Source organism: Aspergillus candidus (assembly GCF_002847045.1).
Source record: "Aspergillus candidus strain CBS 102.13 unplaced genomic scaffold BDW47scaffold_108, whole genome shotgun sequence".
NCBI lineage: Eukaryota > Fungi > Ascomycota > Eurotiomycetes > Eurotiales > Aspergillaceae > Aspergillus > Aspergillus candidus.
The window spans coordinates 1,062-28,311 of record NW_020194113.1 but is presented as its reverse complement, the minus strand read 5'-3'; the positions used below and the strand labels follow the sequence as shown (position 1 = coordinate 28,311).

The following is a 27,250-nucleotide window of genomic DNA, read 5'->3' as shown; positions in this document are numbered from 1 at the left end:
GGAGAACTATCTATTCTATATTAACTATATATAGTACAGTACCATTTCACCCATTTTTTGTATGCTATCCAAAGAAATACTGAGTCCAAGGAATGAACGAGAGTGCGGAATACCCAAAACAGACACTTGGCATCGACCCGGGCACCAAAGTGACGAATCACAGAACGCGCCTTGTCCAAACCTGTCGAAGCCGCATCGTAGCTATCGCCCTTTGGGCTGATTCTGGTGGAAGTGTTCGGTTGTTCTTCCTGCTTTGAGCTTGTGGTTGCTGGAAAAGTAAGTAAGTAGTGATCATGCGCGTCACGAGGGTATAATTTCCCCCAGAAGGAGCATGACTTCGTTGTGGTGGAGGACGGACGACTTGGCATTCATTGAGCCGCGGCACAAAGATAGCAAACAGCTTTCCACCGTCGGATAGAAACGGCGCATTGATGGGGGGGAACTTACCCACCCGCGGAAGTAAGGTGAGGTAGGTAATAAGTAGGTTTCCATTAGACTGGTGCTGGTGCGCCCGATCCGCCCGAGGCAGCAACCATCGACCGCCTCTTGGGAAACTTAATCCCAGACGATTCGGTTCGGAGTTAGTAGGCAACTGACTAGTGGGTCAATATATGACTATGACGGGTTGAGAATGGGGGGGATAGGAGGACAATTCCAACGGGAAATGTGGATTGATTCACTCCAAGAGAAAAAAGGAAAAAGAAAAAGCAATTTCAGGGGCATCTGGGATTTGTTCACGGACGAGAAGGATCGCGTGGCCAATGGGATCCTAGTAATCAAGGGAGATGGATGGATGGGACTGTTGATTGAAGCATGTAAAGCGTCATGCCCATGCCCATGCCCATGCCCATGCTCATCCCCCTTGTCAAGCGAAGGGCGTGAGACACTAACAAGATATGTACAGTCTTCTCCGTACCTTATGCCTGGTTGTTCAATACCTTCCTACTAGGTAGGTAGATTCAGCAGAAGGGTTTGTTAGACTGATACCGCGGAACAATAAGCATGGCGGCCTAGCTGGGATCATCGAGCCCCTTCCCAAGACAGACAAATGAATGGCTTCTCATTTTCTTCCTCTTCCTTTTTCTTTTTTTTTTTTTAGCCTTTTCCTCCTTTTTCCTTTTCGCGTTTGGTGTCGCGTTCGGGCCTGTCGTCTTAGGGTTTGTTTTTCCTCGCCGGTAATTTGCTCTTTTGTTGTGTTCTGTTTCTTTCTTTCTTTCTTTTTTCTGTCCTCTTCTGAGGTGTCTCTCCTTTCTCTCCTAAAAGGGCAGAAGAGCCCTATCTGACTATTGGCTGTCATGCAATGTGTCATCATAACCCTCCAAGGGCCTAATTACACGCAGCAAATAACTTGACTAGTAAGGGACAGTGGGAGTAAGCGAAGCACGAGCGGGTGGACTAGAAAACAAAAAAAAAAAAACAAAAAACAAAAAAAAAATGTCCCGTTAGCTTGGCAATCAAAGTCCCCGGCCGAAAACACACTATTCCCGAGAGGGGGGAAGAGATCTTGTTCCTCAGTCCATTCCTTTCCCTCCACAGAAGGAGAAGTCGTTGTGGATCTCTCACTTCCAGTCTCTTGAGAAAAGGATGGTTACGATCTCCGCGGACCCTGACCCTAGAATGACTCCTACATACAGGTGCCCTCTGTCAATGGTCCGTCACACCCCTGTGTCTGCACTGTTGTCTGGTTACCTGTCGATCTGGGGTCCAGCCGCCACCGCCAGTGAGGGGGAGGCGACAGAGGGAGCTTTGTGTGTTTTGGTTCCAGAACGGCGACCAGAACGGTGAATCGATGTATCCTTTGATGGACCTTTATTTTAACTTTGGAGCATCCTTGGGATTGGGAATTTCCCCATCAACCAGATGGACAAAGCACTGGATTGTTGGTCTCAGATGTGACTAAGGTTTCCAACTAGTCAATCAGAAGACCATCCTGGATCCCGGTGTGAATCTAAACCACCCGGGGGGACGGATGGGATCCCCATGGACGACTGCTCCAGAATAACCTTTGATGGGCTAGAGGCTGGAAAAGGGTCTTTCTTGGCTGACCCTGTCAGATTCTCCCGTTTTTCTTATTATTAGCATTGTTATCGTCATCGTCATCATCATCATCCACATCGTTCTTATTGTGGATTGTTTTGTATTTTGGTAGCCCGGTGGCCTTAGCACCCTGGGTACCATGACACTTTCTCACCAGAGAGGGAAAGTGTAGGAATTAGTACGACCCGGTTTGTCTGGTGGTGGTGCTTCCATGTGGCCTAACTTGTAGGAGGGATGACTGTCCTCCAACTGGGGACGAGCACTGGGTTCTGTGTGGGGCTTGGGACGGATGGAACTGGTCCGTCTGGAGTAGCCCTGGTCCAGCTGAGGACGGGGAGTCATTCTAGTCTCAGGATTTGGTAGCTGTAGGTATCACATCGATTGAAGAAGTAAGTACTTTTACTGAATGATCTCCATGATCTGAACTTCTGTACGGTCCAGCCTGATCACTTGAATATGCTGGGCAAATCTTGGGCAAACATACCTACTCATCATCAGTATCATAACATATCAGGAATATCAGAAATATAATATCAATAGCAAATGAAATGATACAGACAAGTGAGGCATGCAGACTAGATTAGCCCGCATTCAGACCAGATAATATCATATTGTATTAATATTCATAGAATGTTATTGAGGAGGCTCAAAGTCATGATCCTCTGCATTTTCTCCACCCTCCACTACTTGGACGGTTGTTTTCTCCTCTGATCTTCTCCTTCATTACATCCACGCTACGCATCTACTCATCGTTCTAGCCAGACTTTAGTTCCTGAGACTATACCCAATCCCGCTACTGCTCGGTCTTCCTGCACCTCCTCCTCCTCCTCTATTCCTCCTTTGTCCTCTTCCTAACCTTGGTTCTCCTCCCTACCTACCTTCGGAGGACTTCCACCTCCTCCTACCTAGTGCATTCCAGAGATCAACATCTGACTGGTTGGACCGTGGCGTTGGACTGCCTGGTCGATTTCTACGACTCTCTCTGACTGACTGACCTTTCCCCAGGCTGACTAGTCCTGAACTTCCTTTTTTTTTTTTCTTTTTGATTATTATCCCGTCTTTTCTTACGGGTTTGTTTGATTTGATTTGATTTTATTATTTTCTTCTCCTCTCTTCTCTTTTCTTTTGACTGATTTATTTTGGTTATATTATTTGATTTGTTTTCCGCCCCTCCTGGTTTATTTTAATCTTCTTACATCTTCTTTTTCTCCCCCCTAACCCTACAAAGTCTTTCTTGTTAATATTATCATCATGATAATCTTCTCCTCAACCTTTCCTCTACGATAACTCTTAGTCTCGCGGTTTTTAACCACAGTGGGACCCCCTCTCTCTCTGGCTATTTCCCTCCTTCTCTCCATCTTATCTCCCATCACCGTTCAGCTGAAATCTCACTACCGCTGTTTCTTTTCTATTATTATCTATATCTCTGACCTCGATCTCCTCCACCTCGTTTTCCTCCGTGCTCTCTGAAGATCCACATCAAAAATAAATCCCCTACTTGCTCCCCCAATCTCTGTTCCTTACCGTTTTCTCGTATTCTCCACGTGCCTATCTGTCCGTCCTTCCTCCTCCCGCCCTCCACATCCTGGGGCCCTGCGGCTCGAGGTTATTTTTGGAGTCTGCATTCTGTCACGCCCTAGGCTGGTCCTCCGAACTATCTCATATACCCTGGCTTGGCCTGACCTGACCTGACCTGACCCGCTCTCTCGGTTCCCATCCTCGTCATTATATATCCCTCTATCCTCCCACCTCATCTGTCTTCTTCTATCCTTATACCCATCGAACAACTCGTTGCTTCCCTCTGTCGATACCTATTTTGCACGAAGTAGCGTGGTCGACTTGGACATCCTCAAACCTACCTTCACTCCTTCTACTCCCCTCCCCTCCCTTCAGACAACATGGCTGGTCCTGGCGGTGGCCCTCCTCGCAAGAGCCACACCAAGTCGCGCTTTGGTTGCCGCACGTGTAAGAGAAGACACATTCGTTGCGACGAAAACTTCCCCCAATGGTAGACAACCCCACCGTTCATGGTCATTGCACTGATGGAAATGGCTGACATCCTCCAGCCGGAACTGCACCAAACACAACTGTCGCTGCGATTACATGGATGTGACCGCAGTGCAGGGCGAATCGCATCCGGTCCGCAAAGTTCCTGACCTTCTTATGTCCGCCGAAATCGAGATGGAGATCAAGAATTGGCAGCTCACGGGGATTCCACCCTTCCCCGAGTTGATGCACTTCCCGCGCAATGCGTGGAGCAGGCTGTCGCGAACTGATCTTCGACTCATTCACCATATCATCGGTTTATCTATTGATTTGCACCGGCGGGGCTTGAGTGGATGCACGGTTTGGGCCCCGAAGATGCCAATGTGAGTTGTTGAGCGCGCTTTGACGAGAGAAATGGTACTGACTTTTCACAGTTTCCTGTCCCTCGCCTTGTCATACGACTTCGTGATGAGCTCGATCCTCACTCTGTCGGCTTCCCATCTCGCGTGGATCACGCAAAATAAGGAGACCAAGCAGCTGGCCTACCATCACAGAGGTGTTGCTATTCAAGGACTACACAAGGCGATTGGAGCCTTTTCGCGGGAGAATTGCGATGCCATCCTGGCTGCCTCCATTCTCCTCTCCTGGCAAGCGTCAGAGTGGTGAGTGCTCTACGAATGACACCATGTCAACGGTACTAACCAGGCACAGGCAAAGCTGGGCTTCGCTGCAGCAGGGTCTTACAACCATTCTGGACTCCATGCATCCCGCCTGGAAAGATGAGTCCGAGCTGGCTCTCTTCCTGGAGAACCAGCGGTACCTGGGGTGCACCAACACCCCCGGGATGTCAGGATACCAGTTCCAGGATGAAGACCTGACCAGTCTTGATCAGACCGTCCTGACCCTCCAAAATATCCAGGATCGAGTCGCCCACAACCACGAACACTACCGCCGAATCGCGGAACTCGTCGAGTTCGTCCGTCACTTCCGCCGAGACCTGGTCTCGCAGACACCCCAGCAAGCGTTTGAGCGGATGCAGCCGCTGCGTCGGTGGCTTTTCTGGCTGCCGCCTGCGATGCTGCGCGGTGGTGAGGCAGACTTCCCAGCCCTGGCCATCCTCGCTCAGTTTTTCGGCGTGGGAGTCGCGCTGGACAGTCTGTTTCCCGACCTTGGAGGCGCCTACTTGGGGCCGCTCTCCGTTGCCCCGATCGAAGAAATCTACCGCATAGTCCTCACCACCAGCACCGCCGACCCCTACAACGCCGAGCTGCAGCTCGCAGCAGCCATCCTCGAGCTTCCCCGCCATATCGTCGCAAACTACAAAACCCGCATCCACTGGTCGCCACGCACCTCGATCGACCATTACTCTCCTCCTCCCCCACCCAGCCCATACCACTACCACGACTACCGCCTCGCATCCTCGTCCTCGCCCTCCTCAACCTCCGCCACCTACCCACCATACACACCACCCCTCCAATCCCCACCGGCCGTGAGCGTCGCGAGCTCGCCCTTTGACGTTTCCGCCACGTACGTGACCGCTCCAGCCTGCCAGCCTCTCTACCCGCCCTCCCCCCGCCTTCTCTCCGACCCCCACGAGGACTTTTCCGACTCCAGCCACGCCGGCTCCCTCCAGCACTCGCCATCATTCCCACCCCCATTCAGCGCCGACCTAGCCTGCGAAAGCCTCGCCCGGGTGGACAACACCCTGGGGCTGAACCTCGGCCTCTACGGCGAACCGCAAGCTATCGTCGGGGGGTATAGCAGTGCCGAGCCGTGCTGGACCGGCACTATCCCTGTGTGATTGATATGATATACTTTTTATACACCTATACCTACGATTGGTCACGGAACCAACGTTTTTGGATTGTTTGTGTGTTTGATATTTTGTTTGATAATGGGCGATTAGAAAGGCGGGCCACTTTTCTCCATGATTCTTTCTCTGTTGATTTCTTTCTCCACTTTGGTTTATCTCCCCACTTTGTATTTGACCAGCAGGCATGCGCTATACCTTTTTTTTTTTTTTTTTTTTTTTTTTCTCATTGATTGATCGATCAGCTACGGGATATTGCATACAGGACGCTCGCTACGGAACCAGTTACGAGATGTGGAGTTCATTTTTTTTTTCTTCTTCTATTCTTGGTTTTCATTTTGCTATGCTAGAGCGAGTTGTATTGCGGAGAAACCGCCACGGTTTGATACCAATTAGCGCTAAATCAAAAACTCATTTCATCATCTTGATTTACTACTTTTCCTTCTATTATTATTACTATTATTATCATGATCATCATCAAGAGTGATAAAACAGCTCTAAAATCTGACCAAACCAGTCTTGATTTATCTAGCGGAATCGATCTTTAGCGATCGACGCAGGTGCCAACTGCCTAGTTTAGTCTAGTACTGTTGTAGGGGAAATGATAAAGTTTGATTAACCCGATCTATTAATAGACCTCAAACAAACCGGTATGTACATAGCACTATCTTGAGTAGCCCATGCAGGAGGTGACCATGTGGGGATGAGGGGGGGATGACGGAGGGGAAGGGGAGGGGGTCGTTGTCAGAAGCTCGGATTGCATGATGATCAACGTGTTTTTTTTTATCCTTACAGGGAAGAGGGGAGGGTCGTTTGTTAGGTAGTTAGGCTGGATGAAGGGTGTTTGGACTCGGGTTTCATGTATAATTGACTATTTAGGTAGGACCTTCAAGTACGGAATCCGAAGTTACTGGAAGTAGATAGACTTGGTATGTGTAGTATATCCGTCCATCGTACACTCATTACTATTATGATTTGACGATCCGACCAAAATAACAACTCAACCAATGCCATACCCTCGGATAAACCACAAAGCCAAGCAAGCCAAACAAGCAAGAACCCGAAAAGCAGGGATGGATGTTAAATATAGGTAGGAGTAATCTCCCTCACATATACAGATCGTATACGATCTCGTAGTATAGTACTACACTGGGTTAGCATTGACTAACTTAGCTTGTGCCCATTCCCCCGTCCTTCTCCCCGAGTCAACTCCAGTACGGAGTAGCTGAACTAACATCGCCATGCATATCTAGTGTAGACTCGAGGCTAGATTAGGGCTAGCACTAGGGAGGATAGGTAGGATAGGTAGGGTAGTGTGGATACTAGGTACTAAGTAGGTAGGTAGCACCGTATCCACTTGGGAGGATTGATTGATTGATTGATTGACTGACTGACTGCTTCTCGTATATGCAGGGACTCTTCATTTCTTTCGTTCCTTCGTCTTTTTTTCTTCATGCCATACTCGATTATGTCGATTTATCCGACGAGTCAGTACTAACCTAGCTAGTGTATCCTTTGAGGAAATAGAATAATAAAAGCGAGGCGATCTGTATCTTTATTGGGTCCTACTTAGTCTGGGTGTAAGTGTGGAGTGGTGGAAGGAGTGACGGGTGGATGCCGGGGTCATTCTATATATAGACCACCACGCACGTGGCATCTACAGGATGATAATATCTCATCAGCCCTACCTAGCACTTACTGTACTTACTGTACTAATTAAATGTTCTCCATCTTCCATGATTCAATAATATTATATCTTACATCGGTCTAAATTAGTTAGTTGGTGCTATTAATGGGTGATTATCTATTAGGTAATTACTTACTTCTTCTTCCTTTCAGATTATAGCGTGGGTTAGATCGTGCTACTTGACTGCTACTACACCGTATACTCGGGGCTAAGGAGATTGGAAACTACTATAATCATTATCCTGTGGGTCTTTATCAAGGTGGGTCAGGCCGGGGTTAGGCCGGGGTTAGTTTAGACAGACACGATGGAGTCAAGTAGGTGGTGCTATATATGGATTTGTGTTTTCTAGCTATTGTGAGATAATATCTGATTGGAATAATAAGAACAATAGCAATCAAACTCAATTCTCTACCAAGCAGTCTATGACGTTCAAGTTGTAGCGATGTGCAAATCGGTTGATCGCATCTCTTCCCATAGACCAAGGGAGTCAGGCTCTTCTTTCATTCATCGTGTAGCATTCTGAAGACCGGCTGTGATGAGAGTGTATCTCCAGAATGAACCATCTTGGTCAAACTTCCGGAACGACTTTTGAGAATGACCTTCTGATACTTCTGCATCAATTGTCGCTTCCAATTCTCCTCTGATAGCTGGTTGTGCAAGTCTCGCTCAGTATCCAACCCTAATATTGAAGTTCGCGCTCGGAACATTCCCTTTTCTGTTACATAGCTGAATATACAGCTGGGTAAATAGTGTTCCAAGGGAGATTTACATATCCAGCGAGCCATCCCACACTTTCGCTTTTCCTTCGCCGCGCAGAGAGCAGTAGGGATGAGAGAGCAGGTATCTGTTGGTCTGACTATAGTCTCCGGCCGACTTTGCAGAGCCTGTTTTAGGATCCATGGTCCTTGGGAGATTTCTGCTGTTGAGCAGAGAACCAGGCTTGTTCTTTCCATAAGACAAGATTATAGTGCTGTGCTCGCAGTTTTCGTCCCTGTGTGGGGAGTTGGGTATAAATAGACCCTTCTTATCGCAGCTGGTACTGAATAAAAAGACTCGAGATGTGAGAGAATCAGTAACTGCACTCGGTCCACGCGTTAGCTAGCAATGCAGGGTTCCTAGTTGATTCTTCATACACACAATTCTGCGGCCCTTCCATAGACGAAAGCTGTCAACATCACTAAGACTTTGACCATTCTCATCGGATTGAACCCGGCAAAGTGAGGCGGAGACAGAGAGCGGAAGGGCGAAAGGGAACCTCACTTCCTGCGCATCCCTAGCTCTCATATCACTCACCCTATTCACTATCACTGGACCTCTTCTCATTGCTACCCTAAACCTCTCCTCTTCTATTCTTTCTCCCTCCTCCATATCTCTCTATTCTTCCATTCCATTCCACTTCCCAACTACCACCAAATCCGTTTAAGCACGCGAACGCGGGCCCCAGCATGTCTCAATCGACCACCAGGCCGAGTCTCTGGAGACCGAAGAACCCTACCAAACCGAATGATTGCATCAGGCCGCAACACGAGTCCGAAGGCCAGGCCACCGAGCAAACTGGCGCTGGTGCTGCCCGCCTTGCTGGCATTCATATGTCAGACTGCATGGGGAGTGTATGTCTATCACATATTTTGTCGGCGGGTTTGTGGATTATTGGGCTAAACTGGTATAGTTGCTGGATCACCCGCGTGTGCGGCCTGGTTTTTGATATGGCAAAACTTTCAATACCATAGCATGCGCGGTATAGATCAAGGTTAATTATGGCTAAGTCTATGTTGAGAATGGAAATGATCTTGACCACAGTCACCGTTGGATTACTTCCTCGCAGAAGAATTAATGATAACAAGAAGGCGAGTGGCGAGAAGTAAGTATATACATCAAGATGATATCAAGTCTAAGCTGACAAGAGACAGGGCCGTGTTGAAGTACTTACATGGCAGTATTGGGGAAACGCAGAATTCTTGCATGATCTAGGATAATAACCCCGTGGTTATCGTTCAATCTAGTAAACGGTATATCTGTGTAGCTGTGATTCATTCATGGTTCAATGAAGAAATCACTACTTTATGAGGACGTCGATGAGGACGAGCATGACGCGCGGCGAAGGTAGGTAGGTATATATCAAGTCAATATGGATATTAGGTCTGAACTAACCAAGAATAACTAGTGCTCTCTTGAGATATATTCGCCGTCAACACTGGAGAAATGCCGCTTTCTGAACGAGGACGAGACCATCGAGCTGTTCCATGCGAAGCGCAAGGAACGACGGCAATATGGCCAGAATTTCACCCGCGGGGGTGAAGTTCGAGCCAAACATTACAATGTGGCTTTCCGCAAGACAGAAACCGGAGAACGGATACTCGATTGTTCTGTCCTCAGGGCCGTCTCAAAATTGACCGTGGTATTGAATCATTACGAAATTCCTGATTGGGATTGGTTTCGCAAGGGCTTCGTAGGCGGTGGCCCTCTACAGTCAGCCAAAGGGAGAAAAATGCAGATACAGGGTCCAGGACCTTACCACAGAGATGAGTGTCCTCAATAAAACGCCCAGGGATGTGCTAGTATCGGACATCATCCTAGGATCGGATCAATGCAGACTGCACGTCCAAAAGATGCTATAGAATATCTTTAACGACTATTCAGAGGAAGTAGCATGTCAACAAATATCTCGTTGAAAAACGTCTTGTACGACTGCATCACTTTCTGCCAACCCATCACAGGGGGGGGAACGACAATGAGTCTGACTATAACGAATCCAAAATGCTCGCTGCGGGTAATTGAAGGACTACCCAAGATGTCTATATTTGCAAAGTTCTCAAACATTAGAATGTTGAGAGCACGCAGGTCATACTTTTTCCTGATCCGAAGACACAGATTGGTTATTGACGACCCTTTTCCCCCCATTCGAAGGCCCCCTCCTCGCCTGGGTAGCCGACACAACCAACACCCAACCGCTACAGGGGCCATGCAGACAATTATAAGCAGGCCAAAACCGCGAGAGCCTAGCCTGCGGGCCGAAAAATCAAACTGAAACCTTCACTTGGCCCGGGCAACCAACACCGAGGCACTGCTAGCGCAGATTGCCAGTACCGTCATAGCTACTAGACCTGCGCAACTAGATATGAGGGTCCGAATTCGACGAGTTGACATGGCAGATTGCCCTACTTCTTGCGGACATTTACGTTGAAAAGATGGGCTCCCAGGGCGTGGGTAGCCAGGAGGACAAGAAGATATGCTGGCCCTAGCTTTGGCTGCGAAGGGCATGCATGAGCCAAGGTAAGAGAAAGGGCAGGAGATAGGGATCGAGGACTACAGGTTTGACCGCTAAGAGGGGCTGGTTTTCTCTATGCAGACAATGGCAGAAATTGATGTTATGCTTGGCTGGTAAACTGAGCAACCGTGGATTGCTCTGAAGACATCCAAATGATACTGAAGTCCATACACCCTGCATTTCACCAAACAACTGGAAGCATATATCGACGCTTCCCACCAGGATCACGAAGATGGCAAATCCTCCGAAGGATATGTCATTTCTATTGTGGATCACCCAAGATCGTCTGCATTGCTGAACACACTTTCAACGCCCTGGCGCCTTTGTACTTGTGGTTTCTCACCACTACACCGATGTATAATCGCGCAATGGTCTTTGCGGATCCTTGTCCACTGTTGTGGACTTCAACGTGGGAGGAAGAAGACTCTGAATAAAGGACCCTTGACAAATGCGGGCTTACACTGTCGATCTACGATATCCGACAAAAGTCCAACAGCTGCACATGAGCATGAGATTTACAGTATTCTAGAGTTGCAAGACTGGGTGAAGACTGACAAGAGGCTCACCACCAATGCCACCACCATCACCACCATCATATAATTGGTGCTAGTCCGCAGCAGAATAAAGGAAGCAAAACAGATATAGAGATATTCGGACGATTGGAGCTTCTAGTTTGACACCACCCGTGAAGAACACTCGGCGCACGCAGGGAAGCTTTCCACAACCAACATGTTTGCATCGTCGGTGAGACGTTCTTTGCTCAATCAATATGCATCCCGGCAATTCACCCCCAAAACCCATTCCTCAAGATCACTCGGCTTGAGGTTGTTCAGGTCCGTGAACAGCTCGATATCCCTAGGTGCCACTGAACCGCCCCGCAGGTTCTTCCCAGTCGGGATTGCCTGTCCCAGAATGTTATGCTTCCCAAGAGATCGCACCACTGACCCTCATATGTTGAAACCCATGTACATAACGTGTTGTCTTTAGCTTTGGATATTGTCCTTTCTGTAAGTCCCAACAGGCACTTGGCCTGGGTTCTCGTTGATCACCGTTACGGAACAGTTTTGAGATGCCAGAGGGTTGTCATTAGCAAGGAGAGGTTTATTGACACTGGCTCTCTTCTCATCCGCTTGGTTCTTGGGTCCTGACATGGGAGGGGGCAAATTGGTCACTCTGGAGGAAGATGTCACGTTCCTGTTACCCATTTCAGGCGTAGGATCCCTGGGCCTCACCCCGTAATACACCCGCGGCTCCCTCTAGTGGATGTCGTGCTCGGTGGCCTGGCCTTCGGACTCGTGTTGCGGTACACTCCTCCTTCTATTCTTTCCAGAGATGCCCAAACCGTGGTGGTGGCCGTGATGAACAGGCTGGACATGTGGCGATGAATGTGAAAGCGCATGCCGCCTACAGGTAGTAACCCCGATCAAGCTCGCCAGGTTTGTATCGCTGTCTGGATGTTCCGTACACATATATAGGGCTGAGAGCCGCCAATGTATATATTCGTATGCATCCCTATAACAACAACCAAGGGGAGGACTAAAGAAATAGCCAAAACACCGATGATTGAAGCTCCCCAAGACCAGGAAAAGAGCCACACAGTTGTAAATACTTGCAAGATTGCAAGAAGACATGAGCTAGTGAGGGAAACAATATGCGAGGAGATTTTTCCACTGTATGTTGACTGATATGCTTGTTTGTTCGCTGATTGTATTTCCCTTTATTTGACAAAGAAAAGATATAATGATAAATAAGTGATTCTTGAGATAACAGAATATAGTAATTGTAATATTTCAAGAAAGTCAAAGAGTCATTTACCCTAATCTGTGGAAAAGTCTACAAATCAGCTGATTTTCGTGATTGCTTACTTGTTTCATGGTTATATCCATTCACCACTATTCTATATCCATCACTTGGCTTGCTTTCACCATTCCACACCGATGACTTGATTGGACTTCACTAGGAAAGTAGCTACCTATCTATCTATCTATCTATCTAGGTAGGTAGGTAGGTAGGTAGGTGGGTACTTTCTACAATAATGTTGTAGACGTCTAGCTCGTTGAGGATCAACGACCCATCCATATCTGAGCAAGCCTCTAGTCTAGCCTAGCCATGTAAGATACCCAGGCAGTGGAAACTATATAGAGTAAAATACAGGAGACAAAGACAAAGAAGAAAACGAAGCTTATCATATCATTCTCACTACTTATCTACCTGTATATGTAGCAAAGGATGGGGAATATACAGACGTAAGATCTCTCAGGTACTATTACACAAGTGTGATATCACAGAGGACCTTGGCGAAGGTAGGTGGCTCACAAGGTAGTTGGTTGTGAATCACTCCCCTTCCCACATCACACTAGTACCTTAGTGAATGGCCCATCTATTAACAGCCTTGCCTATAGCATAGCGTAGTAAAACGTATATGTAGTAAAAAAAAAAAAAATTTGGCTCTATCTTGTTGAATCCTAATAACATGATATAATCCATCGTTAAATCCCTAGCCTTCATCACCAATGCGAAGTGAACTGATCAAAATGAAATGAAATGAAATGGCTGTAAACATCATACCCAGTACTACATCCCTCCATACTCGTTACACATGATTTAATATCGGAAATCAGGTATCATATCAGATCAGAAAGAGGTATCCAACAACACAACCCAACCCGATGTCAGATCTGTCACTGTTTCAATGTTGTGATTTTCAAGTCGACCAGGGTTGTTTGGGTTGATACTGGTAAGACATAACATAATGCGGGGATAGAGTTGACTGCTGGATGTCCCGCCGAGTGCGGCCTGATAAACGTGCTTGCGTTGAGTTAACCGGGGTCGATTCGAGGCGAGACGCTCCCCAAACCATAGTATCAAAAACAAGACACGTCTTTATCCCTAGAGTTGTAGTCTATCCCTGGAACATCGCAGACGGATCGTCAAGAAGGGGACTACCAGGAACCGCATCCAACGCGACGGCGTGCAAGGCAGGCTTGTCAGATCCATTCTGCTGACTCTGCTGACGGAGTTTCAGCCTGTCCTGGACCCATTCGGCCACCTCCGGATCTTCAGTCACGGAAGAGCCGCTTTCTTCGTGGCCCTCGGCACTGCCATTGGACTCGGTGGGAGGCTTCATGAGCGGGGCGAGCCAGGGATGACGGAGCAACATGGTGTATGATGGGCGGTTATTCGGGCTCTTGTCCAGACAGGCGCGGACAAAAGCGTGCGCTTCCTCCGAGTAGCCCGTTTCGGGGAGCGTTGGGGCATCGCCGTGAACGATGGCCTATCAAGGTTAGCTTTCTCGTTCCGATTTTTGAAAAAAAATCAATAGTAAGGGAGCTTACGTGGAGCTGGCTGAAAATGTTGTTAAACGTCTCCGGAGGGTATGGGTACCGACCAATAGCACATTCGATGATGGTCAGGCCCAAGCTCCAGACGTCGCTCTGCACGCTGTAAGTTCCACCGCCGCTAGCTCCGGACTGCTGGACACCGCCACCGGCAATCCGTTCGGGGGCCATGTAGCTCTGACAGCCAATGTTCGTCTTGGCGATACTGGCGACGAGATTCCCGCTGACGCCGAAATCGCAGATCTTAACCTGCCCCCGGGAGTTGATTAAGATATTCGTCGGTTTCACGTCGCGGTGGATGATGTTGTGGTCGTCTTTGAGGGTCTTCAATCCCATGACCGTCGAGAGGGCCACTTTCCGGAGGATGTTCTCAGGAATGCCGCCTTTGTAGAGTTTGTCGATCGAACCGCCATCCATGTACTCCACGCAGATGTAGACCGCCCCTTCCTGGAAGAAGGCGCCGTAAAAGTCGATAATGAAAGGGGACACGCAGCGATGAAGGATATCCAGCTCCATCAGGATTTGGGCGAATTTGCTCTCATCCAGCTCCAAACGGATCTCCTTCAGCGCCATGACAATCCCGGACAGATTATCCTGGGGGGGGTTCGAGCTCGCCTCCGGCGCTTCTGGACGTTTCGCAATCCCACCGAGCCCCATGCCCGGTTTGCGCATCGAAGGCCGCCGGTGTCGAACCAAGTACACCGTGCCATAGTTGCCCTTGCCCAGCTCCTCCAGCCGATCCACCTCATCCAAGGAGATCTTGAAACTATGTCCCGACGAGAATTCCACGCCCCCTCCGTGAAGGATCGCCTTGTTCTTGAAGTTTAACGTCCCGGTCTTGGTGTCGATATATTCCGAATATTTGCTGAAGGCGCTTTCGCCCGACCCACTGGGACCCTTGGCGGCGGGATTGGCTCCCGGCGACTCATTCGACGACCCCGTCGCATCGGACAGTTTCAGCCCCGGTTTCATCCGCTTCGCAGCCAACCCTCCAGGTCTTGGCGAGGTACCCGGGCTCGAACTGGCCGGAATTGACGGGGAGGAGGCCCAATTCTTGGTGCCTGGACGAGCGACCGGCGGAAGACGCCCCGGGGTGGCACCGGCCAATGGGCCATTGACGGGAGGCGGAGAGGGTCTGGACACGGGGCTTGGGGGAACCCCCGAAGAGGGTCTGGGAACGGCCCCCGTCGACGCGCTTTGGGACAAGCTGGGGGGTGCGCCTTGACGGGACAGCGAAAAGGCCCTCATCTTGGCCATGATATCCTGGTTCAACCCACCGGGCTGCGCACCGCTCATGGAGGGTTGCGGTCGGGGCGGGGTCCCGGCACCACGTCGAGCGGCATTGATTTGGCCAATGTGGGTGGAGGACGCCGTGATGCCGGGGGCGGAGGCGGTATCGCGGGAGGTCGGACGGAGGGAGGGTATCGACGCGGGGTGGGGGGTCATGGAGGGTGAGGCATCCTCCTCGGAGGTGCTGAGGTCGGGATGCGAGGGAGACACGTCCGGTAACGGTTGTTGCTCTGTTTCCATTGTGTAGGGGCAAATCGGGGGTCGGGATCCGTTTTGTATTGATGAGTGGTTGCCAACTCCTGAAGTGCGGACCAGGTCAGCTAGCCAGATCGAAACCACATTCGCAACAATCAAGTGGTGTTTTCAGACAGCAGAATAATCGCTCGGGCGGACCAGGAGATTCTTTGGCGCGGGGCAACGGGGTGGACTGCAAATTACGGGATGGGGGAAGAAAGGGAGCCAAACACGCACACTTGGGAAGCCGAACCAACTGCGGTCGGGATAATCACATGTAGTGGAGGAATAATGGACCCGTCCAAGGGAATCAATCAGAACCAGTCAAATCGACCGACGAGTAGATCAAGAAGAAAAGAAGGAAGTAAGGAAGGAAGGACAAGAAAGAAAGAAAAAAAGGATAGATCGATGAGTTCAAGGAGAGGATGAACTAGAGAAGAAAAAACCTGGATCGGGGAGTAGGGAGGAAGTAAAGTGGGACGAGAGAGGTGGAAGTGGGAAGTGGGAGAGGGAAGTGGGGGAAAGTGTGCAGCAGCCTGGAGGAGGTAAGTGAGGTTAAGGAAGAAATGGGTATAGTTGGAGAGGCAAATTTGGAAAAAAAAAAAAAAAAAAAAAAAAGAAATAAAAAAGAAAAGAAAATAAGAAATAACAATATTGGGCCGTTGGACCAAAACACCAGATTCCTGTATCCAGCTCCAGCTAGGCCGATATCAAATTCTATTATAGGGGGTAGTATGGATAGAAGAGCTAGGTTGTGTAAATCTGTCCATTTCAACAATTAATTTGATGCGTTATTGATTTCTATTAGAATATCTATCCAAGTATTTATCAAAAAATCCATTAAAATTGGAGAAAGTTGGCCGATCAGGAGAATTCTCGACAACCTCAGGTTCTCCAGGCATGCATTCTGGATTTCCTGCCTGGGCTTTGTGGCATGACTCTCCGGCCAATCAGCAGTCCCGGACGGTCGCCTCTTTAACCTCACCTGGGCAATATCGGAGTAGTAGGCACTAGGTCGTAGGTTAGACTGTTCTTTACTTCTCCGTACTTGACCATGTATTAGAAGATAATTTAAACTCTAAATCGGACAGATGGGGAGTCAAACAAGCCTTTTCCTGTTAACTGACTCATATTCTGTTGAAAGTCAACCCCAGAACAGTTTGGCCCTGGTGCGGCCGGCTGGACCGTGCAGCCCTGGAATTCCTTGGGTTTGTTTCATGGATCGGTGGCGAATCCTTCATCTCTGCCCCGTCGTTGGCAGATGGCAGTTGCCACGCACGGCCAACCCGGTCCCCGCTCCGCCCGATTCCGTTCAACCTTCCATCTCCTACACCTGAGAGGGTCGGATGGGAAGACTGCCGCGGCCGATTCCGAGTCAAAAATACCGCAGGACAGGCGCCAATAGGGTATACGGACTGGGGGGGGGGGGCGACTCTCCAGCGGATCTTCAAGATGAATTGAACCCTGTACACTGCCTTCCTGGTTAACCCCATCTATCCCCATCGGTCTCCACTACATGAGTAATTGACACTTATGATTTCATTGATATCAACTACTGCAGAATGCTCTCTGTCTGCCGTGTCCAGCCTCGGAGAGAATAATGCGACGGACTATGGCATTGTCTAGACAACGATACCCGACTAGTATCTGAGGCTACAGAGCAAGCTACCGACGAATGTACCGCGCCACCACTGGCTTTACCAATAACGGGGCCCCCGAGTCCTGGTTACGACTGGGATAACTTGGTTTCAGGCCAACCGGAAGTACCCTCGGCGCTAACCAACTCCAGCCCCATCCATATGTCCGCAACATCCTCCTGTTCATCCGTTCGTTGGGATAATCTAATATTTCGTCACGAAACTCCGTATACTTACCATAATCTGGTCATTTTATCTTCCAATCTGATCACCCCCCCAAACAACCGTAAGTTTAATCCACCCGTGGTTGCTTCGATCGACCACATAGCATACCACTCGGTCGGGATCTGAACCAATGCCCTGAAACCGTGCGTCTCACCCTCATGGAACACTGGATTGGTGTGCAACGAGTGCTACACCACGAAACTGGGCTTAACTGCTTTGGCTTCTAGTGCTGTTGATCCCACCATCTTCCCGCTGTGGCGGAGTAACGGGGTGGGGCACTGCACATACAGTCCCTTTAATGCTTCCCTTGCGTTTTGGAATAGAAGGGTACGAACAGTCGATACATCTCTGGCAGTTGCAAACGAATCAACTATGCATTCTGACCGGTATGGCTCAATTTCAAATTCCTATGGGGATGCCCCCTACTGCTGACCCCCGGAGCCCCCGCAAGCATTTTTGCTCCCGTGTCTGGCACCAATCTTGGCAAAGTAACACAAGGACGCCATGGCGCAACATGATGCCTCCTATCTTAAAACTCCGTACCTTGAACATTCAGATCCGTCTCAATCAACAGAGACATGCAGACCACGTAATCCGTCAAACTAGAGACATCACTTATTGGAGTAAGGCAAGATAGTGTCCACAGCCATATCACACCACTCGCAAGGCTCGATTCGATGTCTTGGATGTGATATGACGCGGTAGATTCTAGGGGTCTCCAAGGAGTGTCGTCCCGCTCTGCATATTACATCAACCAAGTTGATCCAGGAGCCATCAGCAACCCGACCATGGGGCACAAATCACCGTTGGGTTAGAGTGAGCGATAAGGACTTGGCAAGGTCTTGGCAAATTATTGGGCGCAGCGATCACCAACCTCAGGCAGTGCCGGCCCGCCTATCAGGGCCCGCCAATGAGCCATGTCGCCACAGTCCATCCAGATAAGGGAGCATGCCTCAGGATGCAAGGCATGACATGATGTGATATTCTGGTCGTCAATCAAGCAGCCGCCTCATTGCCAGGCTCACTCATCCCTCTGGATCGTATTTGGGACATCCTCAAATTAAACCTTCTTACCTCTCTTTACTCTGATTAGGGTTTCACCTGGTTTCATCTCCCTATTTCCCCGATCGAGCTATCAACCTTATCAGCAAGCTCATCCGCCACAAAACCTGCTTTCCGAAGATCTTTGCCTGCCGCCTTCCTGGTCGGGCAAGATTTCGTCAACCCGACCAGCTGGGAATCAATTTGCCTGTCCAACACTCATCTTCGCAATATCGCGTCCACACCAACCCCCTGATCAATTTTGACTTCCCCCCACTTCGATGGCCTTTTTTACGGCACCACGATCTCTGCAAAATGCCGCCTCTCTGGTTCCCCGTGACGCGCTCTTAAAGCAGGCCCAGATGGGCGTCAACCTGGTCCAGGATGCCCAGGCTCCACATTCCAGTCACCCGCCCTTTTTTCACCTCGTCCTCCTCGTTTTTGAGGCTGTTCTGGAGGTTGTTTGCGTGAGCTTGCCGGGGTATATCGTTGCGAAGCAGGGGATGTTTGATGCTGAGGCGCAGAAGTTTGTTGCCAATCTTAATGTCTTCTTGTTCACTCCGTGTCTTAGTAGGTGACCAGTAAATTGGGGGTTTCCATCTTGCTAATTGGCCATAGTCTTCACCAAGCTTGGGTCTCAGCTCACCGCAGAGAAGTTGACCGATCTCGCCATCATTCCATTCATCTTCGTGGTCCAGACGTGTGTCTCGTACTTTTGCGCCTGGGCGGTGTCACGATGCTTGCGCTTCAAGAAACGACCGGCAAATTTCGTGGCGGCTATGGCTGTAAGCCTTCCTGCCCGACATCAGTCTTTGCATTGCTGATGATGATAGGTTTTCGGCAACTCCAATTCGCTCCCCATCTCCCTGGTCATGTCGCTCTCCCAGACCCTGAAAGGCCTACACTGGGACCGCGTCCCGAATGACAACGACGACGAAGTGGCGGCACGGGGTATTCTCTACTTGCTCATCTTCCAACAGCTGGGCCAGCTCGTCCGCTGGAGTTGGGGATACCACGTCCTGCTTGCTCCGCGGGAGCGATATGTGGAGGATGGCGACAGGGAGCAGGCGGAATCTGTCGAAGACGCGCAAGAGCCATACCGGGATAATCCAGATGAGAGTGAGCATACTGAGGAGCCTCTGATCCGTACGCGAATTTCCGAGGATGCATTGAGTGGCCCGCCAGTCAGTCCCGGGGAACCAGGTCCTGAGTTCCGTTCCGGGGAGCAAACGCCCGTCAGCGCGCACACTTACTCCAAGTATTCCCAGCAAAACGGGACCGACACGGAACCCAGCAGCCCGACGCATCTCGCCCCTCCACGGGGCCCTTTCCTACCCCGTCTGAGCTCGCGCGGGGATATTCTGTGCTTTCCTAGCGTGGAGATTCCCCCCCGGGAGCAACGGAAGAGAGGATCGGTAGGCAGAGCCAGGGCTTCCATCTCTCGAATGGGTCATCGCGTCGCAAGCAACGGAGGGAAGCGCATGGACGCGATCTTCGAAAAGCTTCCCCCGGTCATGCAGAAATCTTTGTCGGCCTGCTCCAGTGGCGCACGGAGGTTCTTCCGGGGTTTGTGGGACTTTATGAATCCCCCCCTGTGGGCCATGTTAGTCGCGATCGTGACAGCGTCGGTACCCTCGCTCCAACACCTATTCTTCGACGAGGGCACCTTCATCCACAACTCAGTGACTCGCGCCATTGGCCAAAACGCACAGGTAGCCGTGCCGTTGATCCTGGTAGTCCTCGGCGCCAACCTAGCACGCAACACACTACCAGAAGAGGCACTCCTCGAAATGGAGCACCCAAAGGAAGAGAACAAACTAATCCTCGCCTCCCTGGTAGCTCGCATGCTCCTCCCAACCCTCTTCATGGCGCCTTTCCTCGCCCTGCTAGCGAAATACGTCCCCGTCAGCATCCTAGACGACCCGATCTTCATCATCGTCTGTTTCCTACTCACGGGGGCGCCGTCCGCGCTGCAGCTGGCGCAGATCTGCCAGATCAATAATGTCTATGTGTCCGCCATGTCGAAGCTTCTGTTCCAGAGCTATGTGGTTTGGTGTGTATTCCTCGCCTTTTTAGTTCGGTTTCCTCTGCTAACAGGTACAGGATCCTTCCCTCAACGCTTGTACTTGTAATGTGTGCTATGGAGGTTGTGGAGTGGGCGTCTAATTCGGCTTAGCTGGTGGTCGTGGCGTTATCGGCTTGGCTTGGCTTTTTCTTTCTCTCGGTATTGTTATCATTATGTTCTACAACTGTTACGACGAAATGAACTTGGTCATCGATATTAGCCTAGTAGTATAGGTACCTACCTTTAATAAAACTCTATTAATAAATCTAATCCATTCCAATAGCTCAACCAAATCACACCACACAAACCTCCCCTGAAACCCCACCATCACCCAAAGTACGATTATATTGATCATAACCAACATCAACTAGCATCCCCATCCCACTCCCCAAATGCCACAATATATGACAATGGAACATCCAAACGCCGGGATTATCCGCCTTGAAGCGCAGCACGGCGTGGCCGCGGCGCGGGATGTACACGGTGTCGCGGAGCATGGCTTGGGATAGATCATATCGTTGTTCCGGGGGGGAGGTGGGATCTGGGGAGGTGGGATCTGAGGGGGTGGAATCTGGGGGGATGAAGGGGTTGAAGGAGCCCCAGCCTGTGCGGGATTCGTGTGTGCTGAGGATGTAGAAATGGTGGCCGTGCTATACGGTTTAGGGTTGTTTTGTCAGCGGTGTTACCTATACCTATGTGGTGTAGATGGGTAGGTGGATGGGCAGGCAGGCAGTACTAACCAAATGAAACGGATGACCGCCGTCGTCGAGATTATTGACTACGAGGTCAACCCACTGTTCTCCGCTGTCTCCATCCCGCTCTACCTCCGCGCCAGAACCAGGGCCAGAAATGCTAACCCCAAACTGATTCTCATCCCACAACTCCCTAGACAACGCAGCGACAGGAACCCGCGGTTCCCGCTGCGGTAGCCAGGACGTGCCGTTGAAGAAGCCGTAGGGGGCGTTGTGGCGGATGGCGAGCTTTTGGATCTTGGTGTAGACTGCGGCTGTTGTGGATGCGGTGGGGGGGATTTGTTGGAGGATTTGGGGAGGCGAGGGGATTGTGTGGATATTAATCGATTTGAACTCGGGGATGGGGTTGGGGGGTGATTCTTTGGATGGGGTTGAAAGGGGTGGGGAGATGGGGAAGGATTGGACGGGTGCTAGGGCTAGGTTGGGGTATTTGAAGCATCTATTTTGTTATTTCTTTGTTAGTTGTGGGGTTGTAGGGTAGGTAGGTATTAACGTACTCCTCATCTAAATCAATTCTCAACGCAGATGCAGACACTCCATCGGTGCTCGCGCTAGTAGATCGTCGAAGAAGAACATCCATCCTCTGACCCGGATACAGCATGCCCAGCGAGCTGGGATGAGCAGCGTCTAGTGGATCAACAGCGATACTATCGACTGCGATGAGCATCGCGTCCATATTCTCAAAAGTGAGGGTGAGCCCTGTCAATGATCTGTGGTATCTTGTTAGCTTGTCCTTCCATCATTATAGATACTATGGCTTACCCCGTATTGACAATCCGTACTCTATACGTATCATCCCCAGGATGCAAATACGGCAGACTCATTGACTGCTGATCAACGCAATCAACAGGCCGTGCAGGGACTGCCATTGAACAATTGAATCTTCCTGCGCCGTTGACCAGTAGAGAGTCTGGGACGGGCTGTCCCGTTATTCAGCTAGTCAGCTTGCTTCTCTTTGGGTCACTTTCTGACATGTAGGGGGAAAGGATACCTCATTCCCAAACGACGCCGGCTGCATATACCACTCCAGGACCTCCCCCGCAGGCTGATGGTACCAGTCTCCGATGAGGATGAGCATATCTTTATCACTTGCATCGTGAATTCCTTCCGATGCTGTGCTGGGCCCAGACGGGGCATGCACGACTAAACCCCCGTAGAGCCCATCTGCGCGGGCTAGCCCTGCATGTGCATGATACCAGAACGTACCGCTCTGGTCGGACGGGATGGAGACGTTATAAATGAACGATGAGCCTGGGGGGATGGCACATTGTGTGACGCCGGCTACACCGTCCATTGAATCTGTTTATTGTTAGCTGTAGTCTTGACATAAGGGGGGGGTGGGAGACTCACTGGTTATGTGGAGGCCATGCCAGTGAATAGTGAAGGGCACATCTTGGAGTGCATTCGTGACATTTATGATTAGATTGTCGCCGGATAGGGCTTCGATTGTTGGGCCCGGGAAGAGGCCTGTCGTTGTTAGAGTTGGGGATGGGAGGTACAGGATGAAGGGGAAGGGGGACTGCACCATTGATTAAATAGACGCGCTTGAGCACCCCATCTGGACGGATATCGTCTGCTGTTACGGTCCAGTCTAGATGTTGCGTTGTCGGGGCGCGGTGGATGTGGTCTTCTGGATGGAGCTGTATGCTTGGACGGAGAGCATCAGGGTTGGCGTTCGTCTGCTGTGATTGATTTGCTGGATTTGCTGGATATGCTGCAGGGGATATTTTCGGAGAAATAAAGTGCAGTGGGTCTGGCGTGTTGGTTTGTTGCCAGAAGACCACCAGGATCAAGGCGCATACTGTCAATGGGTAGAGGATGATGCTATAGGATCGCTTTTTCATGTTGGCTGTTTGGCATGTTTTGTAGAACGGGGTGTTGTGGGTAGAGCTTCCTGCTGTTGCTGTCGATCGAGTCAACGTCGACTATGGACTCTTTGGGCGGCGGGAATGCCGTTGTAGTATCGTCTACGAGCAGTTGGACAGCCGGGCTGGTGCAGTCTGTTGGATCATGATGCTTACAGCGTCCAGGGCGTCAGACTAGTGTGGTGCGATTGTGGGGAAGAGAATTTGACCGTTACATAAAACGCAGATCAGTTCTTCCCTCGGCATTGACCCGTGCTATTGTTACTATTATTGCTACTAATTGCTACGATGGGTCTTCAGCTGTTTTAATTGTCCGATCATTGACAACTCCAGTCCACTATTTTGGTCTGTGGGTGTTCTATTCATGCGACTCACGTCGTGGTTATTCAACCTGCCATTTGACCCGTTCTTGAACATGCCATTCAATTATATCTCCTATCAAGGAAGATCCACTTCCCCTAGCCAAAACGCGGATGTAACCGACAACTGGCAGAGCTCCGATTATAAATTAACCAACCCCAATCGTCCTGTTCGTTAGTGCAGTCACTGCAGACAGAAGATCGACATCACAACCGGATTTCTCCTTCAACGAACCACATACCCCTGAACCACGACCGAGGGCTCCCCCCAGTTCTTTCTCCCCCATTATTGGCGGATGTCCGGATGACAGACTGGTCGTTGCCTAAAAAGTTGGAGTTTTTCGCTTGGACATCCCCGGTTGGGTCTTTGTTGTCTCCTGTTTGGATACTACTTGGCTTTTGACGGTCGTCCAATGGACTACTTTGTATCTACAACGTGGTACCTAAATGGGCCGTGATGTCCTGCAATCCATAATAAGAAGGACTGCCCTGCAATTAACCCACTGTAGAAGAATCGTACAGGAGGAGGCCTCATCCGGGGTCCGAGATGGTGCTGACGATGGGGAGGTCGATCCGATGCGCCGATCGCGACCATCGTCTCGGTCGCCGTCCAGCGTAGTGAGAAAGACCGTTAGCTACTTAAATCATGGGGTACCCCGCCAGCGTGGATCCTTCGACGCTGAATTGACTTTCTGCGCCGCGTTTCTCGGAGGTTATCCAACGAAGCAATGGGTTTTATGCTGGGCTCTGCCCTGCTGCTGCTGCTGGGGGCTAGCACGCCTGTTGCGGCGGGCTCGCTGAAAGATATTGAACATGTTGTGATTTTCATGCAGGAGAACCGGTCGTGGAATAGTGTATGCTCACTTGATTGATTGATTGATTGTTTGGATTGGTGTTTGGCTGGCTATCGCTAATGCTCTGTTCGTTAGTACTTTGGCACCATGGCCGGTGTTCGAGGATTCAATGATCCCAACGTGCAAATTAACGATGATGGCAAGCCGGTGTGGTACCAGTAAGACCTACAAGCCCTATCAGTGTTGACGCCAACTAACCCGTCGTCTATATAGAAAAGTGAATCCCATCCTGTCCAAAGGCGCAGAACACCTCCTCCCGTGGCACTTGGGATACAAAGACACCGAGTACTGGACGGACGCGATCCAGTGCCTCATCGCAGGAAGCAACTTCTACTACGGTAACCAGGGCGCCGTCAACCATGGAAAGAATGACCTCTGGGCAAAGACTCAAACCCCGTGGAGCTGGGGGTACTATAAGCGCCAGGACCTTCCTGTCCAGTATGCTCTGGCTGAAGGGTGGACGACGGGCGATATGTATCAGGTTGGTGGGAAGGGATTGCGCAGCTGCAGGCGTGTTCTAACAATCAACAGGAGTCATACATCACCTCCACCAGTCCCAACCGTGTCTCTCTCGTGAGCGGCTCGATCAACATCCCAGGCGGCCCCCAGACCCCCGACCAAGGCGGTCCCTACATTGACAACAATGAAATCCCAGGTATGTTTCTTTTCTTCTCGCCCTGCCCCGTATCCATCAGTCTAACCCAACAGGCTGCTTCCCCGCACACACCAACTGCTACCCCCTCAAATGGCAAACCATCTACGAAATCTACGAAAAAGCAGGCGTCTCCTGGCAGCTGTACCAGGACATGAACGACAACTTCGACGACAACCCGCTCGCCTGGTTCAAGCAGTACCAGGACGCCTCGGACGACTCGCCACTCACGAAGAAAGGCATGTCCACAGTGACCTTCGACGAATTCTACGCCGCCGCCGGCAACGGAACCCTCCCCGAGATCAGCTTCTTGATCGGCCCGGCCCCGCTATCCGAGCACCCACCCTACCAGCCCAAAGACGGCGCCTGGCTCCAAAAGCAGGTCGTCGACGCCGTAACCAAGAGCCCCAAGTACAACTCCACCCTCCTCATGATCAGCTACGACGAGTCCGGCGGCTTCGGCGACCACGTCAGCCCATTCCACTCCCCCGAAGACACCCCCGGCGAATGGATGGAAGACCCGTACGGCAAGTACGGCAAGGTCTTCGTGGGGCCCGGCGTGCGCGTCCCGTTCTACATGATCTCGCCCTGGACGCGCGGGAATCGCGTCTTCACCGAGCGCGCAGACCACAACTCGCAGATCCTGTTCGTGGAAGAGTGGCTGGAGGCCCGCGGGTACGAGGACGTCCGCACCCCGGAGATGGTCCCCTGGCGCCGCGAGCACATGTCTAACCTCGTCGGCGCGCTCGACCTCGACCACCCGGATCCGACCCTCCCTAATCTTCCCGAGGCCGAGGAGCCGCGCACCCTGGGCGATCTCTACACGGGGATGGCACACTGCGCGGCGACGCACCCGCTCACGCGCCCGCCGGCGCCCTTCGGCGAGCAGGACAACGTGACTGAAGCGCTGTGGTTCGAGGACGGGTACAAGGAGGTCGTTGGCGGGTTGACGGAGGGTCGATACCTGACGTTCGAGCAGCAGGGCAAGGCGCTGACCAACCCCGGTCACAATGCGAGTGCGGTGACGCGCGCCCCGGCGCACGCCGACCACCGCGATCGCAAGCAGCGGTGGGTGATCCACTATACGGAGGACGAGGAGAGCCAGATCTTCCGGGTGTCGAGCGCGCTGGATGGGAGGTGGCTTGGTCCGCGCGGGACGCTGGTGTCGAAGCGCGAGAAGGCGGCGGATGTCCGCACGAAGTTCTTGGGTAATGGAAAGGGGTATAAGCTGGAGTATACCGACGGGAGCCCGCTGGGGAAGAGCGGGGGATATACGATTTGGAGTGTGACTTATCATTAGTACCTTTTACCTATTGTCCTGGTTTATATGGCAGTAAGGATTGAAGGGGTCTATATAGTATAATATACGGTTTCTACGAAGTATTTGGTACAATATCTTATAGTTCACCAACTACAACGAAGCAACTAACTACAAGTAACGACAGTAATGCCTAGGCAGTAGCCCGAAGCAGATAATAGTCAAGACAGCATATATGCCTCAGGCACAGTAACGTCAGCATGCCAAGACCGGGCAGCGACGGCAGGAAATTGCTCAGGCAGGCAGGCAGGCAAACTGGGTTTTCGGAGGGAAAAAAGGAAAGGCGTGTGAGACACCAAGAATGTTGTTGGTGGTTTGTGTTCCCCTCTCGGAACTTGCTTTAATGCAGACCCTCTCCCCACCTGGATTTTCCCCTCTTCCTTTTCCTTTCAAACTACCAACACCAACAGCAGTCTTTTCTGTCCAGTGTCCACTGTCCAGTCACCATGGAAGAAGTGATTGAATGAACTATTGCCCTTGCAACTTGATATCCCGTGCGCCATTGTATGACCTTTAAGATGTTCAATATTCGGCTATCCGGTTGTCCGGCTACAGCTACAGCTACAGCTACAGCGACAACTATCCCAAAGCGACAATAATTACTACAAGATGAAGAAAAACAAGAGATGAAGAAAGAAGAAAGAAAGAAGGAACATGAATCCACCTATGAAAGCGCCTGACAGCGCACTCCGTACCTATCAAGGGGCCATCTCTATCCTGAAGGAGTTTGGTGTCGACAACTCCAGCTTTCCCATGCGACTATCTCTCCATCGTACTGGATCAGTTCCCAGACCCGCGGGACGATGCTGTTTCAAGTACGGAGCACGGAGTA

General features: G+C 50.7%; 6 protein-coding genes across 6 annotated transcripts; 3 read left to right on the top strand and 3 right to left on the bottom strand.

Annotated features, from left to right (window-relative positions):
• Positions 1-1,653: 1,653 nt before the first annotated feature.
• Positions 1,654-2,204, bottom strand: BDW47DRAFT_114503 (uncharacterized protein). The gene has a single exon (XM_024814670.1). It carries the CDS (start codon positions 2,176-2,178, stop codon positions 2,014-2,016), a length of 165 nt encoding a protein of 54 aa, XP_024667178.1. The 5' UTR covers positions 2,179-2,204; the 3' UTR covers positions 1,654-2,013.
• Positions 2,205-3,250: 1,046 nt separating this feature from the next.
• BDW47DRAFT_7287 (putative C6 transcription factor RosA-like) lies at positions 3,251-6,027 on the top strand. Its single transcript, XM_024819701.1, has 4 exons — positions 3,251-4,045; positions 4,104-4,406; positions 4,458-4,685; positions 4,735-6,027. The coding sequence occupies exons 1-4, from the start codon at positions 3,936-3,938 to the stop codon at positions 5,822-5,824; spliced, it is 1,731 nt and encodes a 576-aa protein (XP_024667177.1). The 5' UTR covers positions 3,251-3,935; the 3' UTR covers positions 5,825-6,027.
• Positions 6,028-13,219: 7,192 nt separating this feature from the next.
• On the bottom strand, positions 13,220-16,240 carry pbs2 (mitogen-activated protein kinase kinase PBS2). Its single transcript, XM_024814669.1, has 3 exons — positions 15,888-16,240; positions 14,124-15,715; positions 13,220-14,062 (listed from the first exon to the last, which is right to left on the bottom strand). The coding sequence occupies exons 2-3, from the start codon at positions 15,654-15,656 to the stop codon at positions 13,691-13,693; spliced, it is 1,905 nt and encodes a 634-aa protein (XP_024667176.1). The 5' UTR covers positions 15,657-15,715; positions 15,888-16,240; the 3' UTR covers positions 13,220-13,690.
• A 1,983-nt stretch (positions 16,241-18,223) lies between these two features.
• On the top strand, positions 18,224-20,883 carry BDW47DRAFT_114498 (Auxin Efflux Carrier superfamily). Its single transcript, XM_024814668.1, has 5 exons — positions 18,224-18,958; positions 19,000-19,123; positions 19,172-19,338; positions 19,387-20,606; positions 20,657-20,883. Exons 1-5 carry the CDS (start codon positions 18,938-18,940, stop codon positions 20,727-20,729), a joined length of 1,605 nt encoding a protein of 534 aa, XP_024667175.1. The 5' UTR covers positions 18,224-18,937; the 3' UTR covers positions 20,730-20,883.
• A 28-nt stretch (positions 20,884-20,911) lies between these two features.
• Positions 20,912-23,214, bottom strand: BDW47DRAFT_121449 (multicopper oxidase family protein; the record flags this gene model as incomplete). The annotated part of the gene is made up of 7 exons (XM_024815628.1): positions 20,912-21,268; positions 21,359-21,598; positions 21,864-22,080; positions 22,133-22,290; positions 22,362-22,669; positions 22,721-22,837; positions 22,896-23,214. The coding sequence occupies 7 exons, from the start codon at positions 23,212-23,214 to the stop codon at positions 20,912-20,914; spliced, it is 1,716 nt and encodes a 571-aa protein (XP_024667174.1).
• Positions 23,215-24,048: 834 nt separating this feature from the next.
• BDW47DRAFT_130587 (nonhemolytic phospholipases C family protein) lies at positions 24,049-26,400 on the top strand (the record flags this gene model as incomplete). The annotated part of the gene is made up of 5 exons (XM_024817136.1): positions 24,049-24,448; positions 24,524-24,606; positions 24,662-24,929; positions 24,980-25,103; positions 25,157-26,400. The coding sequence occupies exons 1-5, from the start codon at positions 24,323-24,325 to the stop codon at positions 26,398-26,400; spliced, it is 1,845 nt and encodes a 614-aa protein (XP_024667173.1). The 5' UTR covers positions 24,049-24,322.
• Positions 26,401-27,250: the final 850 nt, after the last annotated feature.